Source organism: Salmo salar, chromosome 15 (genome assembly GCF_965601325.2).
Source record: "Salmo salar chromosome 15, fSalSal1, whole genome shotgun sequence".
In the NCBI taxonomy this organism is placed as follows: Eukaryota; Metazoa; Chordata; class Actinopteri; order Salmoniformes; family Salmonidae; genus Salmo; species Salmo salar.
Window position 1 is genome coordinate 50,751,862 of NC_138305.1, and position 18,752 is coordinate 50,770,613.

Genomic DNA, 18,752 nt, shown 5'->3' on the forward strand with positions numbered 1-18,752 from the left:
CAAACCAGACTTTACACCACTGTAACCTGGGCACAGTGGCCAGGCAAAATGCCCCCTTCCTCTCCATTTCCTTTTCTACTTTGAATCTTCCCACAGATTTTGCTGAACCAACCTGCTGAACCGAATAAGAGCGATGCGCTGAGCAAGCCCACAACAGTGGGTCATTTTGGGTGGAGGGTTGTGGGTCCTCGAGCGGAGCATGCGGAGGGGGGCCTCAAGTTGATACATTATTAGTGTTTTATACAGTACCATTCAAATGTTTGGACACTTACTCATTCAAGGGTTTTTATTTTATTTTTACAATTCTCTACATTGTAGAATAATAGTGAAAACAAACTATGAAATAACGCATGTAGTAACCAAAAAAGTGTTAAACAAATCAAAATATATTTTAGATAGTTAAAAGTAGCCACCCTTTGCCTTGATGACAGCTTTGCACACTCTTGGCATTCTCTCAAACAGCTTCATGAGGTAGTCACCTGGAATGAATTTAAATAACAGGTGTGCCTTGTTAAAAGTACATTTGTGGAATTTCTTTCCTCAATGCGTTTGAGCCAATCATTTGGGTTGAGACAAGGTAGGGTTGGTATATAGAAAATGGCCCTACTTAGTAAAATACCAAGTCCATATTATGGCAAGAACAGCTCAAATAAGCAAGCCAAACGACAGTCCATTACTTGAAGGTCAGTCAATCCAGAAAATGCCGACTTGCTGCAAAGAAACCACTACTAAAGGACAGCAATAAGAAAAGACTTGCATGGGCCAAGAAACACGAGCAATGGACATTGGACTTGAAATCCTGTCCTTTTGGTCTGACGAGTCCAAATTAGAAAAGTTTGGTTCCAACCGCTGTGTCTTTTTTATGAGACGCAGAGGTGAACGGATGATCTCCGCGTGTGGTTCCCACCGTGAAGCATGGAGGTATGATTGTGTCGGGGTGCTTTGCTGGTGACAATGTCAGTGACGTATTTAGAATTCAAGGCACACTTAACCAACATGGCTACCGCAGTATTCTGCAGCGATATGCCTCCCCATCTGGTTTGCACTTAGTCCCACTATCATTTGTTTTTCAATAGGACAATAATCCAACACACCTCCAGGCCGAGTAAGGGCTATTTGACCAAGAAGGAGAGTGATGGAGTGCTGCATCAGATGACCTGGCCTCCACAATCACCCGACCTCAACCCAATTGAGATAGTTTGGGATGAGTTGGACCACAGAGTGAAGGAAAAGCAGCCAACAAGTGCTCAGCATATGTGAGAACTCATTCCAAGACTCTTGGAAAAGCATTCCAGGTGACTACCTCATGAAGCTGGTTGAGAGAATGTGCAAAGCTGTCAAGGCCAAGGGTATATTTTGATTAATTTTTTTGGTTACTACATGATTCCATATGTGTTCATTAGTTTGTCTTAGCTATTCTACAATGTAGAAAATAGTAAAAATAACTCTTGAATGAGTAGGTGTCCAAACTTTTGACTGGTACTGTATATTTTGGTATTATGCCCAGCTCACGAGGCCCCTTGATTTGAGGCCGGTAATGAGCTCAATTGAATACATTGGTGTGCTTCGTCTGGAATTTAAAGCACTCTCTCGACACTTGCATCACAAGAAATAACGTGATTTTGGTGGGTGTATTTTTTTCTGCAATTGTACAAAAGATAATGTTTAGTACAGTTGAAATGTTTACAAATTAGATGCGTTGAATGAAAGCAACTCTTGGATTATAGTGATGTAAGTATGTATAGATGGGTGTAATCTAGAGCCAACCATTAAGATCTGTAATTGTGTGGGTATCCCTTTCTTGACACTTGTTGAATTATGCAAGTGAACAACGGAAATGAATAATTGAGGCAGTCTAGACGGCACAGGTGAGCACGGGTAGGCCTAGACCAAGCAAGTTTTTGGTGGTTGCAGCCATGTCCATCCGCTTTATATTAATTTTGTAATGTATGCAAATAAATCCAGCATACATGAAAATGAGGCACAGTTTTCTTAACAAAGTATAAAAACTAATATACTAAAATGTATGAGTGCATTATAAGAAACTTGCATTTTACAATAAATGTAATACCTGAATTCTCACCATTACCTGAACTCCATTATTTGTCTGCCAGTACATTGTTTTATGTGCTGTAAATCAATATCTGATTTTAGATTTTAAAATGAACAGCTTGGAGTATTTTCATCTATTGTCCAACTGTTGCTTTTAAACCTTTTTTTCACAATTGAGTGTTGCTACAGTAAAGCCAGCCCCAAATGTCTTGCAGATTATTGTTTGCGGAGTAAGTCTACGTATTTGAGATTCCTTATGTAATGAAAAGTGCTATATAAAATATTTTATTATTACCTTAAGGCAGGGATTAATCCCAACTAGTAGGGATTAACTGAGCTGGGATTGGGTCATTTTAATCAAATCAAATCAAATTTATTTTTATATAGCCCTTCGTACATCAGCTGATATTCTCAAAGTGCTGTACAGAAACCCAGCCTAAAACCCCAAACAGCAAGCAAAGCATGTGAAAGAAGCACGGTGGCTAGGAAAAACTCCCTAGGAAAAACTCCCTAGAAAGGCCAAAAACCTAGGAAGAAACCAGGCTATGAGGGGTGGCCAGTCCTCTTCTGGCTGTGCAGGGTGGATATTATAACAGAACATGGTCAAAATGTTAAAATGTTCATAAATGACCAGCATGGTCAAATAATAATAATCATAGTAGTTGTCGAGGGTGCAACAAGCACGTCCGGTGAACAGGTCAGGGTTCCATAGCCGCAGGCAGAACAGTTGAAACTGGAGCAGCAGCACGGCCAGGTGGACTGGGGACAGCAAGGAGTCATCATACCAGGTAGTCCTGAGGCATGGTCCTAGGGCTCAGGTCCTCCGAGAGAAAGACAGAAAGAGAGAATTAGAGAGAGCATATTTAAATTCACACAGGACACCGGATAAGTCAAGAGAAATACTCCAGATGTAACAGACTGACCCTAGCCCCCCGACACAAACTACTGCAGCATAAATACTGGAGGCTGAGACAGGAGGGATCAGAAGACACTGTGGCCCCATCCGATGATACCCCCGGACAGGGCCAAACAGGCAGGATATAACCCCACCCACTTTGCCAAAGCACAGCCCCCACACCACTAGAGGGATGTCTCCAACCACCAACTTACCGTCCTAAGACAAGGCCGAGTATAGCCCACAACGATCTCCGCCATGGCACAACCCAAGGGGGGGCGCCAACCCAGACAGGAAGACCACGTCAGTGACTCAACCCACTCAAGTGACGCACCCCTCCCATGGACGGCATGGAAGAACACCAGTAGGCCAGTGACTCAGCCCCTGTAAAAGGGTTAGAGGCAGAGAATCCCAGTGGAAAGAGGGGAACCGGCAAGGCAGAGACAGCAAGGGCGGTTCGTTGCTCCAGCCTTTCCAGTCACCTTCACACTCCTGGGCCAGACTATACTTAATCATAGGACCTACTGAAGAGATAAGTCTTCAGTAAAGACTTAAAGGTTGAGACTGAGTCTGCGTCTCTCACATTGGTAGGCAGACCATTCCATAAAAATGGAGCTCTATAGGAGAAAGCCCTACCTCCAGCCGTTTGCTTAGAAATTCTAGGGACAATTAGGAGGCCTGCGTCTTGTGACCGTAGCGTACGTGTAGGTATGTACGGCAGGACCAAATCGGAAAGATGGGTAGGAGCAAGCCCATGTAATGCTTTGTAGGTTAGCAGTAAAACCTTGAAATCAGCCCTTGCCTTAACAGGAAGCCAGTGTAGGGAGGCTAGCACTGGAGTAATATGATCAAATTTTTTGGTTCTAGTCAGGATTCTAGCAGCCGTATTTAGCACTAACTGAAGTTTATTTAGTGCTTTATCCGGGTAGCCGGAGAGTAGAGCATTGCAGTAGTCCAGCCTAGAAGTAACAAAAGCATGGATTAATTTTTCTGCGTCATTTTTGGACAGAAAGTTTCTGATTTTTTCAATGTTACGTAGATGGAAAAAAGCTGTCCTTGAAACAGTCTTGATATGTTCTTCAAAAGAGAGATCAGGGTCCAGAGTAACGCCGAGGTCCTTCACAGTTTTATTTGAGACGACTGTACAACCATCCAGATTAATTGTCAGATTCAACAGAAGATCTCTTTGTTTCTTGGGACCTAGAACAAGCATCTCTGTTTTGTCCGAGTTTAAAAGTAGAAAGTTTGCAGCCATCCACTTCTTTATGTCTGAAACACAGGCTTCTAGCGAGGGCAATTTTGGGGCTTCACCATGTTTCATTGAAATGTACAGCTGTGTGTCGTCCGCATAGCAGTGAAATTTAACATTATGTTTTCGAATGACATCCCCAAGAGGTAAAATATATAGTGAAAACAATAGTGGTCCTAAAACGGAACCTTGAGGAACACCGAAATTTACAATTGATTTGTCAGAGGACAAACCATTCACAGAGACAAACTGATATCTTTCCGACAGATAAGATCTAAACCAGGCCAGAACTTGTCCATGTAGACCAATTTGGGTTTCCAATCTCTCCAAAAGAATGTGGTGATCGATGGTATCAAAAGCGGCACTAAGATCTAGGAGCACGAGGACAGATGCAGAGCCTCGGTCTGACGTCATTAAAAGGTAATTTACCACCTTCACAAGTGCAGTCTCAGTGCTATGATGGGGTCTAAAACCAGACTGAAGCGTTTCGTATACATTGTCTTCAGGAAGGCAGTGAGTTGCTGTGCAACAGCTTTTTCTAAAATTTTTGAGAGGAATGGAAGATTCGATATAGGCCGATAGTTTTTTTTATAATTTCTGGATCAAGATTCGGCTTTTTCAAGAGAGGCTTTATTACTGCCACTTTTATTGAGCTTGGTACACATCCGGTGGATAGAGAGCCGTTTATTATGTTCAACATAGGAGGGCCAAGCACAGGAAGCAGCTCTTTCAGTAGTTTAGTTGGAATAGGGTCCAGTATGCAGCTTGAGGGTTTGGAGGCCATGATTATTTTCATCATTGCGTCAAGAGATATAGTACTAAAACACTTTAGTATCTCCCTTGATCCTAGGTCCTGGCAGAGTTGTGCAGACTCAGGACAATGGAGCTTTGGAGGAATACCCAGATTTAAAGAGGAGTCTGTAATTTGCTTTCTAATGATCATGATCTTTTCCTCAAAGAAGTTCATAAATTTATTACTGCTGAAGTGAAAGCCATCCTCCATTTGCGAAGGCTGCTTTTTAGTTAGCTTTGCGACAGTATCAAAGAAATTTCGGATTGTTCTTATTTTCCTCAATTAAGTTGGAAAAATAGGATGATCGAGCAGCAGTAAGGGCTCTTCGATACTGCACGGTACTGTCTTTCCAAGCTAGTCGGAAGACTTCCAGTTTGGTGTGGCGCCATTTCCGTTCCAATTTTCTGGAAGCTTGCTTCAGAGCTCATGTATTTTCTGTATACCAGGGAGCTAGTTTCTTATGACAGATGTTTTTAGTTTTTAGGGGTGCAACTGCATCTAGGGTATTGCGCAAGGTTAAATTGAGTTCCTCGGTTAGGTGGTTAGCTGATTTTTGTCCTCTGACGTCCTTGGGTAGGCAGAGGCAGTCTGGAAGGGCATCAAGGAATCTTTGGGTTGTCTGAGAATTTATAGCATGACTTTTAATGCTCCTTGGTTGGGGTCTGAGCAGATTATTTGTTGCAATTGCAAACGTAATAAAATGGTGGTCCGATAGTCCAGGATTATGAGGAAAAACATTTAGATCCACAACATTTATTCCATGGGACAAAACTAGGTCCAGAGTATGACTGTGGCAGTGAGTAGGTCCAGAGACATGTTGGACAAAACCCACTGAGTCGATGATGGCTCCGAAAGCCTTTTGGAGTGGGTCTGTGGACTTTTCCATGTGAATGTTAAAGTCACCAAAAATTAGAATATTATCTGCTATGACTACAAGATCCGATAGGAATTCAGGGAACTCAGTGAGGAACACTGCATATGGCCCAGGAGGCCTATAAACAGTAGCTATAAAAAGTGAGTGAGTAGGCTGCATAGATTTCATGACTAGAAGCTCAAAAGACGAAAACGTCATTGTTGGTTTTTTTTTTTGTAAATTGAAATTTGCTATCGTAAATGTTAGCAACACCTCCGCCTTTGCCGGATGCACGGGGGGTATGGTCACTAATGTAACCAGGGGGTGAGGCCTCATTTAACACAGTAAATTCATCAGGCTTAAGCCATGTTTCAGTCAGGCCAATCACATCAAGATTATTATCAGTGATTAGTTCATTGACTATAACTGCCTTGGAAGTGAGGGATCTAACATTAAGTAACCCAATTTTGAGATGTGAGGTATCACAATCTCTTTCAATAATGGCAGGAATGGAGGAGGTCTTTATACTAGTGAGATTGCTAAAGCGAACACCGCCATTTTTAATTTTGCCCAACCTAGATCGAGGCACAGACACGGTCTCAATGGGGAAAGCTGAGCTGACTACGCTGACTGTGCTAGTGGCAGACTCCACTAAGCTGGCAGGCTGGCTAACAGTAGATAAGATGAGAGCACCCCTCCAGCTAGGATGGAGTCCGTCACTCCTCAACAGGCCAGGCTTGGTCCTGTTTGTGGGTGAGTCCCAGAAAGAGGGCCAATTATCTACAAATTCTATCTTTTGGGAGGGGCAGAAAACAGTTTTCAACCAGCGATTGAGTTGTGAGACTCTGCTGTAGAGCTCATCACTCCCCCTAACTGGGAGGGGGCCAGAGACAATTAATCGATGCCGACACATCTTTCTAGCTGATTTACACGCTGAAGCTATGTTGCGCTTGGTGACCTCTGACTGTTTCATCCTAACATCGTTGGTGCCGACGTGGATAACAATATCTCTATACTCTCTACACTCGGCAGTTTTAATAAATCCTTGTCTCAATGCAGCCTTTTAACGCTGTAAAAGGATCCAGGAACCCAAATGATTTGGGTGGATCCCTTCCTCCTTTATGAAACGAGCTTTGTTTCCAGAAGGGATCAAAATTGTCAATCAATGTTACACCCACAGCTGCAATAGTCCCGTAGCCAGTTAGGGAGGGTTAAAAGTCTGCTGAAACGTTCAATGCCACGATTTAGGGAGGGCACAGGGCCAGACGTTATGGGGCGGTTGTTGGTGTCAAGCAGAGACCAATCTTTATTTTATTTTTTTACCTTTTTAACAAAGCAAGTCAGTGAAGAACAAATTCTTGTTTACAATGACCCAGGCATCAACACGATGTGTTGATGCCTGGAATTGAACCAGGGACGTAAGTGACGCCTCTTGCACTGAAATGCAGTGCCTTAGACCACTGCACCACTTGAGCTACCCTTCATAATGACATTGAATCCCACATGAACTATGATAGACTGTTTGCTGATGCAGGTTTAAAATCTTTGGGGGCAGCTTATTGATGTCCTGTCATCGTGCTCCTGGATAGCACAACGTTTTTGCTCCATGGACTGAGTAATTTCTCACCATTTGAACTGCCCAATACAACGGCTGGAGAAGGGGATGGGGAAATCCGCCCATTCCTCCCACAATTCGTGGAACATTTCACAGGCCCACAAGAAGCAGGATAGCATTCGCCTGCTGCTCCCAGCGATAGGTCCAGAAGCTATTCCTCATGTCAATCTGCTCAGAACGTCTAGCAGACACTCCAGTCTGCTTAGCAGCATGCCGTTGCCTTCGGTTTCCACAACTTGTAACATTGTTCCAATCAGCGCTGGTCTCATCTTCTTGCTGTTCTCCGTCTACTCCACTACGCGATGGAGACGACTTCCTTGATAGGCAAGTTCCGGTAGCACAGGCCATTCAGATAGGGACTAATGACAAGGTAGGGATACATCCATCAGGCCCGAGCGGTTTGTCGCCACGAGTTGAGAACGAGAGTTCCAGTTTGCGTTTTCCCCGTAAATTAACGCAGAATTAGAATTTGCTCCAGATTGTCAATATTTTCCCTGGCAAGAGCATAATGAACACAGCTTCTACAGCGCTGGAATGGTTCGTTAGCTATTCCAGGCGAAGCGGGCGCCATTGCAACCTGGCTAGCTAGTAGCAGGTGTTGACACAAACACTTACAAATACAACTTTGGAAACGAGGTCTAGGTATCCGAGTTCATGACAGGTCATTTTAGAGTATTTACACCACCTGCCTTGTTCAAGATTCCTTGGATTCCGATCTCCTTTCTATAATATATTTGGCAACAGCACCATGCAATGCACTAAAGAGGCAAACACCTGGCCAGACCTCGTTTCCAAAGTTTTACTTTGTTCATAAGTGTTAGTCAACACCTGCTAGACCCTCTGTTAAATTACACATTTCTCGAGGTAGGAATATCGCAAAAAGATGTTAAAAGGCTCATTCGAGAACACCCTCCCGAGTTATGACATCGAACAGAATTGAAATCTGTGAAATCATCTGTCATGCATGTCAATCTCTAAAAGTCGTATTCCTATTAACTTCCAGTGTAGTGAGAGCGACTTTATCACAGTGCTACGTCATACCGGACGGATTTCTGCCTGCTTGAATGCCAATAACAGATACACATGAAATGACCCAGGGAAACGATAGAACATCAGAGATAATAACATTCAAAATCGGTGAACTTTTATTTTTAAGGTTTATGTAATAGCTGATTACTCGTCAGTTATTGTGCCACGATCACTTCCACTCCCTCTTTTTATCGCCTCAGCTCTTGAATTCCTCGGTCTTCATTATTACCATATCATTGCCTGAGCCACCTCCCCATTACTACAGACATGACCCTTCTTTATCAATGTTTTTGGGTCTAGGCAGATAAGATACAATGGTTGCATTGCAAATGGTGTGCTATTCCCCATGTAGTGCACTACTTTTGACAAGGGCTATGGGCAAAAGTAGTGCACTGTATAGAGACTAGGGTACCATTTTGGATGCAATCTGTCACATTTCAGTTGTTAATCAAGGGCTTGGGGATTGCGATTGAACAGCTAGAATTCGTTGTTCCAAAGGTTGTTCATGGATTGTGTTGAAATCATTTGCCTAGAGAGCTGTCCAACCTGTGACACACATTCTTCTCTTTGGGCAACGTTGTTTTCTTCATGTCCAATTTAGGTCATTTCTGGATAATATTTGGGGACCCCTTTTTGTGTCAAGAGCAACCCCCAGAGACACAAGTTCTGTGTAGTCGGTGTCTCAAACCAGTGTTGGTTATCGAACTGGCAGAACAAATCTCAATCAGATTTGTTGAGCGGAAACTTTGGGTATTTCCACCAATGTCAGACTGAATAGGGATTCAAAATAAGACAAACCTAAAAGAAATTGTTAATCCCAACCTTGCATGCGTACTATATCTACGATATGGAAGGTATTGTTTTCTTTGGAAGCCTCAATCTCCTTAGGCGAAGCAATGCCCTGCATTGACAAGTCCACCAATCTTGTTCGATACATACTTGATAAATCATCTCCGCTGCCATAAATATTACATGAGCTGGGAATATTAGGCCTGTCTGGACATCCTCGCCAGAAGTTGGAATTGAATTGGTCTATCTTTTCGGATGTCTGTTGGCAATGCCCAAAGACAATAAGGTTGCACTGCGATCATGGACCTTGTTTGACAATAGAATAGATACTTTGTCAACTTTTCTATGGAAATCAATTGCTTTCTAACACACACACACACACACACACACACACACACACACACACACACACACACAGGTCAACCCTGTAGAACCAGGACTATTTCAAACACAGATGGTTGACTATGGTATGTGGGAGTTGAAACCAAACAGAATCCGAACCGGGAACAAAAGTGATCTATACGGTTCCGGAACAGTCACACAAAAAAATGCAACAAAGAACCTATGCAAAGCTTTTCCAATTGTCAATCAAACTTCTTCCAGTGTCTGTCTGCTAGCTGAAAATCTTTGCCAGTGTGTAGGCTACCTGCCTCTCCCCTTCCGAAGCATACAGTTGAAGTCGGAGGTTTACATACACCTTAGCCAAATACATTTAAACTCCAGTTTTTCACTATTCCTGACATTTGATCCTAGTAAAAGTGCCCCGTCTTAGGTCAGTTAGGATACCACTTTTATTTTAAGAATGTGAAATGTCAGAATAATAGTAGTGATTTTTTTTTCAGCTTTTATTTCTTTCATCACATTCCCAGTGGGTTAGAAGTTTACGTACACTCAATTAGTATTTGGTAGCATTGCCTTAAACAATTTAAACTTCGGTCAAAGATTTCAGGCAGCCTTCCACAAGCTTCCCACATTAAGTTGGGTGAATTTTGGCCCATTCCTCTTGACAGAGCTGGTGTAACTGAGTCAGGTTTGTAGGCCTCCTTGCTTGCACACACCTTTTCAGTTCTGCCCACAAATCTTCTACAGGATGAGGTCAGGGCTTTGATGGCCACTCTAATACCTTGACTTTGTTGTCCTTAAGCCATATTGCCAGATGTTGCTTCAATATATCCATATCATTTTCCTGCCTCATGATGCCATCTATTTTGTGAAGTGCACCAGGCCGTCCTGCAGCAAAGCACCCCCACAACATGATGGTGCCACCCCGGTGCTTCACGGTTGGGATGCTGTTCGTGGGCTTGCAAGCCTCCCCCTTTTACCTCCAAACAGAACGATAGTCATTAAGGCCAAACAGTTCTATTTTTGTTTCATCAGACCAGAGGACATTTCTCCAAAAAGTACGATCTTTGTCCCCATGTGCAGTTGCAAACAGTAGTCTGGCTTTTTTATGGCGGTTTTGGAGCAGTGGCTTCTTCCTTGCTGAGCGGCCTTTCAGGTTATGTCGATATAGGACTCATTTTAATGTGGATATAGATACTTTTGTACCTGTTTCCTCCAGCAGCTTCACAAGGTCCTTTGCTGCTGTTGTGGGATTGATTTGCACTTTGCGCACAAGTACGTTCATCTCTAGGAGACCGAACGCGTCTCCTTCCTGAGCGGTATGACGGCTGCGTGGTCCCATGGTGTTTTTACTTGCGTACTTATGTTTGTACAGATGAAGGTGGTAGCTTCAGGCGTTTTGGAAATTCCTCACAAGGATGAACCAGACTTGTGGAGGTCTACAATGTTTTTTCTGAGGTCTTGGCTGATTTCTTTTGTTTTTTTCCGATGTCAAGCAAAGAGGCAGTGAGTTTGAAGGTAGGCCTTGAAATATACCCACAGGTACACCTCCAATTGACTCAAATGATGACAATTAGCCTATCAGAAGCTTCTAAAGCCATGACATAATTTTCTGGAATTTTCCAAGCTGTTTAAAGGCACTGTCAACTTGATGTATGTAAACTTCTGACCCACTGGAATTGTGATTAAGTGAAATCTGTCTGTGAACAATTGTTAAAAAAAATTACGTGTCATGCACAAAGTAATGTCCTAACCGACTTGCCAAAACTATAGTTTGTTAACAAGAAATTTGTGGATTAGTTGTGTAACGAATTTTAATGACTCCAACTTAAAAGTACGTAAACTTCCGCAGACGCTTGGTCGCGCGTGAGCAGTATGGGTGACATGATTGAATAACGTATGTGTATATTTATTTTCCAGCGCACGCAACATGGTCTAGTTTGGGTGTACAGTGCCTTTAGAAAGTATTTAAACCCCTTGACTTATTCCACATTTTGTTACAGCCTGAATTCAAAATGGATAAAATTAGTATTTTTGCTAATTTATTGAAAATGAAATGCAGAAAGTATTCAAACCCATGAGTGTACATGTTAGAATCACCTTTGGCAGCCTTACCTCCTTACTTCATTTGCACACGCTGTATACAGATTTTTCTAATGTGTTGACTGTACGTTTGTTTATCCCATGTGTAACTCCGTGTTTTTGTCGCACTGCTCTGCTTTATCTTGGCCAGGTCGCACTTGTAAATGAGAACTTGTTCTCAACTGGCCTACCTGATTAAATAAATGAATACAGCTGTGAGTCTTTCTAAGCGCTTTAAACACTTCGATTGTACAACATTTGTACATTCTTTAAAAGTTATTCAAGCTCTCATGTTGGTTGTAGACGGCTATTTTCAAGTCTTGCCGTAGATTCTCAAGTGGATTTAAGTCAAAACTGTAACTTGGCCACTCGGGAACATTCAATGTCGTCTTGTTAAGCAACTCCAGTGTATATTTGGCCTTGTGTTTTAGGTTATTCTCCTGCTGAAAGGTGAATTTGTGTCCCAGTGTCTGTCGGAAAGCAGACAACCAGGCTTTCCTCCTAGAATTTACCCTCTGCTTAGCTCATTCCGTTAAAAAAAAAAAAAAAATGGTACTTTTTTTTTTAGCTCCTGTCCTTATCAATTACAAGCATATCCATAACATGATGCAGCCACCACTATGCTAGAAAATATGAAGAGTGGTACCCAGTGATGTTTTATTGGATTTGGCCCAAATGTAACATTTTGTATTCAGGACAAAATCTTAATTGCTTTGCCACATTTTTATATACTACAGTATTACTTTAGTGCCTTGATGCAAACAGGATGCATGTTTTGGAATATTTGTATTCTGTACAGGCTTCCTTTTCACTGTCAATTAGGTTAGTTTTCTCCTTAGGATGGCTCAACAACATTGTATTTACTCCACAATACTATCACAGCCATTAAACTAACTGTTTTTAAGTTGGCATTGGACTCATGGTGAAATCCTGAGTGGTTAAGGCAACTGAGTTAGGAACGACGCTTGTATCTTTGTAGTGACTGGGTGTTATGATAACCTCACCATGCTCAAAGGGATATTCAATGTCTGCTTTTTTGTTTTACCCATCTACCAATAGGTGCCTTTTTCTTTGCGAGGCATTGGGGAAAATGTCCATGGTCGTTGGTTCAATCTGTTTTGAAATTCACTGCTCGACTGAAGGACCTTACACATCTGTATGTGTGGGGTACAGAGATGAGGTAGTCATTCAAAAATCATATTAAACACTAGTATTGCACACAGTGAGTCCATGCAACTTATTTGACTTGTTAAGCACGTTTTCTATTCCTGAACTTATTTAGGCTTGCCATAACAAGGGGGTTGCATATTTGACACAAGTTGTTTTGAATTAATTTATAAGTTTCAAAAAACACAATTCCACTTTTACATCATGGTGTGTAGACCAGTGACCAAAAAAATCGACATTTAATCAATTTTAAATTGCTGCAACACAACAATGTGTAAAAAGTCAAGGGGTGTGAACTTTCTGGAAAGATGTTGGCTTTGCTAATGCACACATTCCCCTCCAATTGCTCACTGCGGTTTACAAATCTGATCAATTGGAAGATGCACAGTGCTGGCGGCTATAAATGGTGGCTTTCATGTTCCTATGAGCCTTTGCCAAAAGGAGTTCTGTACACAAATCCATTCTCTGCAGTCTCACTTAGGACACAAGTAGGAATGACAGTGTCTTGGCTCTGGGGTGAAGTTTCCCCTAGGTACCAATCTAGGATCAGCTTCCCTCCCCCAATCCTAACCATTAGTGGGGGGAAATGCAAAACCCAAGATCAGCGTCTAGGGACAACTTTTTACCCTACACCTTCAACCTACATGACAGCACTGCTGTTATTTGATCTATGGGCTTGGAGACATGAAAGTTATGAGTTCCAAACTCAAGCTGAACTCATCAGCCAGCCTCTCTGCCTGCCTCCTCATGATTGTTTTCCTAAATCAGCCGAGAAGAAGGCTCTGATCCCGCCGCTAGAACATTTCCAGACTTGTGCGTCCCTAACAGCACCCTATTCCGTGTTTAGTTCACTGCTTTTGACCACGGCCCATAAAGTAGTGCACTACATAAGGAATAGGGTGCCATTTGGGATGTAGACATCCCCTCCCCGATTTAAACTAGAGCCTTGTATAGAACAGGCCCCAGAGGCCTCCCGAATAAAATCTTCCCCCTCAATTTCATCCCATGACTTGGTAGGTCTGTGGTCCTTTTCTGCTCCTTTATTTGGTGCCAGCGCTGGACCGTTGACCATATGACCGGGTCCCCACTCCTTACATAATGTCTCCCAAATGACAGGACCTTGCCAAAAGTAGTACACTATATAGGGAATAGTGTCATTTGGGAAGCAGACAATGTTCCTTGCTGCTTTTTTTCTTCTCCCAGCTGTTGTTACCAGAACCAGTCTGCAAAGCCCATATGGTTGTATTGTTTTTGGCAAGAGAGGGGGGGTAAAAGATGCTTTGAACGGGCCTAATCTTAGCAACAAAAAAATTGACCTGTTGGGTTAAAGCCCAAAGGATTGGCCTAAGTGTATTCATCACCCATAGGGCTCTTGTCAGAAGTAGTGCATTATATAGGGTGCATTTGGAACAGACCCCATATATTATCAACTAATAAAACAAGGTGTCATGATTTGTATCTTGCCTAACTTCTGAGCCCTCTCTCACTCCCTGTGTGCAGCTGGATCTGAGTCGGCCCCTGGAGGAGCAGGGCCCTCTGGATGTCATCATCCACAAGCTGGCGGACCTCATTCTGGCGGACCAGAACGACACGCAGGCCCTGCTATTGGTGCAGAGTGTCCAGGTAAGCCAATCGGCACCGCTAAAACATTGTAAGGGTGGATCACAAGCTCTTCACCTAATGGGGGAAGTTGTTCTTTGACAGGTGCAGCCATTTCTTTGAGGGCTAAGGGTCTGAAGGTACTGTAGGATGTTTCTCTTTGAGGGGTATGTCTTTGGTGATTACATCCTTCTGTAATTTTGCTCAGAGATTTTGGTGAACGTTTGGTGTTCCTGGATAGAAATGGGATAATGAAATTATTTTTATATTATTATCTGCAGGAGCTCTCCTAATCATGACTTAATCCAGTGTTTATTCAACTACAGGTAACTGCCAAAATAATGGAAACCCTTGAGTAAATGAGGAATACAAAGTATATTGAAAGCCGGTGCTTCCACAGTGTGGTTCCTGAGTTAATTTAGCTATTAACATCCCATCATGCTGGTCACTGAATGGGTTGATGCGCATGAAAACCATGCTCGCTCACCACACATTCTAGCTCCAAGTGCTATGCTAACCAACAGAACGACATATACAAATGTATTCCTCTCCCTTTCCACCAATAGGATCTGATCTGAATGAGCACATGATTGATGTGGTCATAAATAAAAAAAGTTGGACTGGACATTTATTTTGGCTACCATGGCTATGCCCCCATAGAATGCCAATGCACCTATCCACAGGGCACGAGTGGTCACTGAATGGGTTGATGCGCATGAAAACAATGTCGGTCACCAGAGTGCAACCCAATTTATGGGAGATTCTGGAGCGTCACCTGAGACAGCGTTTTCCACCACCAGAAAGCATCCCTCCAATAGAGCTCCAGACACTTGTAGGATCTATTCCAAAGTGCATTGAAGCTGTTCTGGCTCGTGGTGGCCCAATGCCCAATGAAGAAACTGTTGGTGTTTCCTTTATTTTGGCAGTTACCTTTTATATTCTTACGGGGGCCAGATTTGTAAAAGGTTACTTACAGGGGTACAGACATCTTCTACATATGATTTACAACGGCTGAAAGTAGATTTTTGAATTTTTCTTTGTATAGAACCTCCTATGTATGAAATGTTTTTTATGGGCTTAATGGTAAATGAGTAATTTAACTGTAAAAAATATTACCTTTTTAATGTGGCATGAACATGTATTCATCTGATTTGTCAAACAAATCACTTCCAAAAGTAGGCTACCTGCGCACGTTAGTCCAATCTAAAATGATTTAGGTAACAGTGTAGCCCAAATCAAGTGTAGGCCTCTTATTTTACTCAATAGCGTATAGGCAGCTCCAAAAGCCCACGGAGGTTGTGAAATATGAACATGACTCGAATGCTTTTGAAAATATAGAATAGATTGCAATTATTTTCTATTGGTATCATGATGAAGATACTCCATGTGCGACCCTATGCCTGCTCCCTGACAAGGCAGGGTGAAGGTAGGAAAGAAATGAACGTGGATCAAAAGCTGATCACGGTAGTATGTCTTGTCTGTTTTAATGAACAAAATAACTATTGATTTCCATACAAGCTGCACAGACCAGTAACATAATTCAACTCAAAATATACCTTTCTTTTCTTTTGAAAATAGGACCTGCCTAAATAAATTTAATAATGGAATTATTTTTGATGGGAGGTATAAAAGGCAAGAATGTGGTAAAAATGGGCCTGTTTGTAAGCGGGTTATACCTTGCCCCCAAAAAATGTCCAGGCGAAATAGCATAAATCCTATGTGAAAGCAGTATTGTGGAGTAACTACAATGTTGATCCATCTTCAGTTTTCTACCATCGCAGCAATTAAACTATCTTTTTTTTAAATCACCATTGGCCTAATGTGAAATCCCTGAATCATTTCTTTCCTCTCCAGCAACTGCGTTAGGAACAATACCGTGTTTTTTTTTTTTTAACTGTATTGATACACCATCCATGCTCACAGGGATATTCAGTGTCTGCTTTTACATTTTTACACATTCAATCTGTGACCTTTGCGAGACATTGGGAAATCCTCCCTGGTCTTTGTGGTTGAATCATCAATTTTTTAAATAAACTACTTGACTTAGGGATCTTACAGATACTGTACGTGTGAGGTACAAGCTGGTGTAGTCATAAAATAAATGATATTATTGCACACAGAATGAGTCCATACAACTTATGTGATTTGGACACTTTTACTCCTGAACATTTTTTAGGCTTGCCATAACAAAGGGGTTGAATACTTTGTGTAGGCATTTGTGTAAAAATTTCAACAAAATAAATTAACTTTGACATTATGAGGTGTGTGTGTATAGATCACTGCCACAAAATATTTCTGAAGGCACTGTAGGCCTACTTTGGAGTAAACATTTAATTGGCAAAGTTTTGTGTATGTTGATTGCCTATTTTCTCCTTCCCCTCCTTTCCATCAGGCTTAGCTGTCGTTTTGTCTTCGGGGGGGTGCCTCTGCTAAGGATTTCTGAGATTGTGTGTAAAACCTAAGCTAATAAGTTAATGTTTTTTGCCTTTTATTTCCCCTCCAATTCGAGCCCTGAGTGTAGGGAATTTGAGCATTTTGTTTGAGATCAAATCAGAGGAGAAAATAACACTTATGAAAAGCAGTCCCCGATCATGTCAATTGTTTTATCCCCCCCCTCAAGCATTTTTGCTAGATATGTATTGGCTTGCTTGTGACGGCCATTACGGAGAAAAGCAACACTCTCCTCCCTAAGCTCACTTACTCTCTTGAAAGCGTTACCCTTGCTTATCGACCTAATGTCATTATGTAAAAGTTGATCACGATGCTCTGCAGACATGTCTTTCAGCAGACTACGAAACAACCGATGTTGGTGGAGTGGTGTCGCCAGATGTTTGCAGCTGCAATTGGCTGATGTTGGCAGCTCTGATTTGGCTGTAACTGGTACGTTGGGTGATATTGATTGACAGCACTTAAGTGGTGGGACTACAGGAAAACAGATGATCCTATTGGAGAATATTGAGCAAGGGCTCATTTTGGAACTATACATTGTTTTTTTACAGGGATGTTTTTGTGTGGATTTTTATATTAATGTTGATAATTGATCAAAGGGCCATTCTAAATTGATAAAGGGGCCAGATCTAGCCCATGGGCCGCCAGTTGAATAGCCGTGACTAGAGGTCGACTGATTTAATCGGAATGGCCAATTTAATTAGGGCCGATTTTCAAGTTTTCATAACAATCAGTAATCGGCATTTTTGGACGGCGATTATATTGCAATCCACGAGGCGACTGAGTGGCAGGCTGACCACCTGTTACGTGAGTGCAGGCTGCAAGGAGCCATGGTAAATTGCTAGCTAGCATTAAACTTATCTTTATAAAAAAACAATCAATCTTAACAATCACTAGTTAACTACACATGGTTGACATGACTAGTTTAACTAGCTTGTCCTGTGTTGCATATAATCAATGTAGTGCCTGAAATTGTCACTTCTCTTGCGTTCAGTGTAAGCAGAGTCAGGGTATATGCAGCAGCTTGGGTCGCCTGGCTCATTGTGAACTGTGTGAAGACCATTTCTTCCTAACAAAGACCGTAATTAATTTGCCAGAATTTTACATAGTTATGACATTGAAGGTTGTGCAATGTAACAGTAATATTTAGATTTAGGGTTGCCAACCATTCGATAAAATACGAAATGGTTCCGTATTTCACTGAAATAATAAACATTTTGTTTTCTAAATGATAGTTTCCGGATTTGACCATTATTAATGACCTAAGGCTAGTATTTCTGTGTTTTCTATTATATTATAATTAAGTCTGATTTGATAGAGCAGTCTGACTGAGCGGTGGTAGGCAGCAGCAGGCTCGTAAGCATTTATTCAAACTGCACTTTCCTCCGTTTGCCTGCAGCTTTTCGCAATGCTTGAAGCCCAGCGCGGTTTGACTTCAAGCCTATCAACTCCCAAGATTAGGCTGGCAATACTATAGTGCCTATAAGAACATCCAATAGTCAAAGGTCTATGAAATACAAATGGTATAGAGAGAAATATAATAACTACAACTTAAAACTTCTTAACTGGGAATATTGAAGACTCATGTTAAAAGGAACCACCAGCTTTCATATGTTTTGAGCAAGGAACTTAAACGTTAGCTTTTTTACATGGCACATATTGCACTTTTACTTTTTTCTCCAACACTGTGTTTTTGCATTATTTAAACCAAATTGAACATGTTTCATTATTTATTTGAGACTAAATTGATTTTATTTATGTATTATATTAAGTTACAATAAGTGTTCATTTTTCATTCAGTATTGTTGTAAATGTAATTTATTATAATGACATTTTCAA

The 18,752-nt window shown here is 41.7% G+C and overlaps 1 protein-coding gene across 6 annotated transcripts in view; it reads left to right on the plus strand.

The window, feature by feature from the left end:
* The window catches only part of itpk1a (inositol-tetrakisphosphate 1-kinase a), a 65,357-nt gene that overhangs the window by 24,325 nt on the left and 22,280 nt on the right, over nt 1-18,752 (plus strand). For 5 of the 6 annotated variants that reach the window (XM_014145058.3, XM_014145057.3, XM_082961861.1 and 2 more), the window contains one exon: nt 14,367-14,489. In XM_014145058.3, the coding sequence (XP_014000533.2) occupies nt 14,367-14,489 (123 nt within the window). Of the gene's footprint in view, nt 1-14,366; nt 14,490-14,558; nt 17,346-18,752 lie in introns of those variants that run through there. The other variant, XM_082961862.1, reaches the window with a different exon arrangement.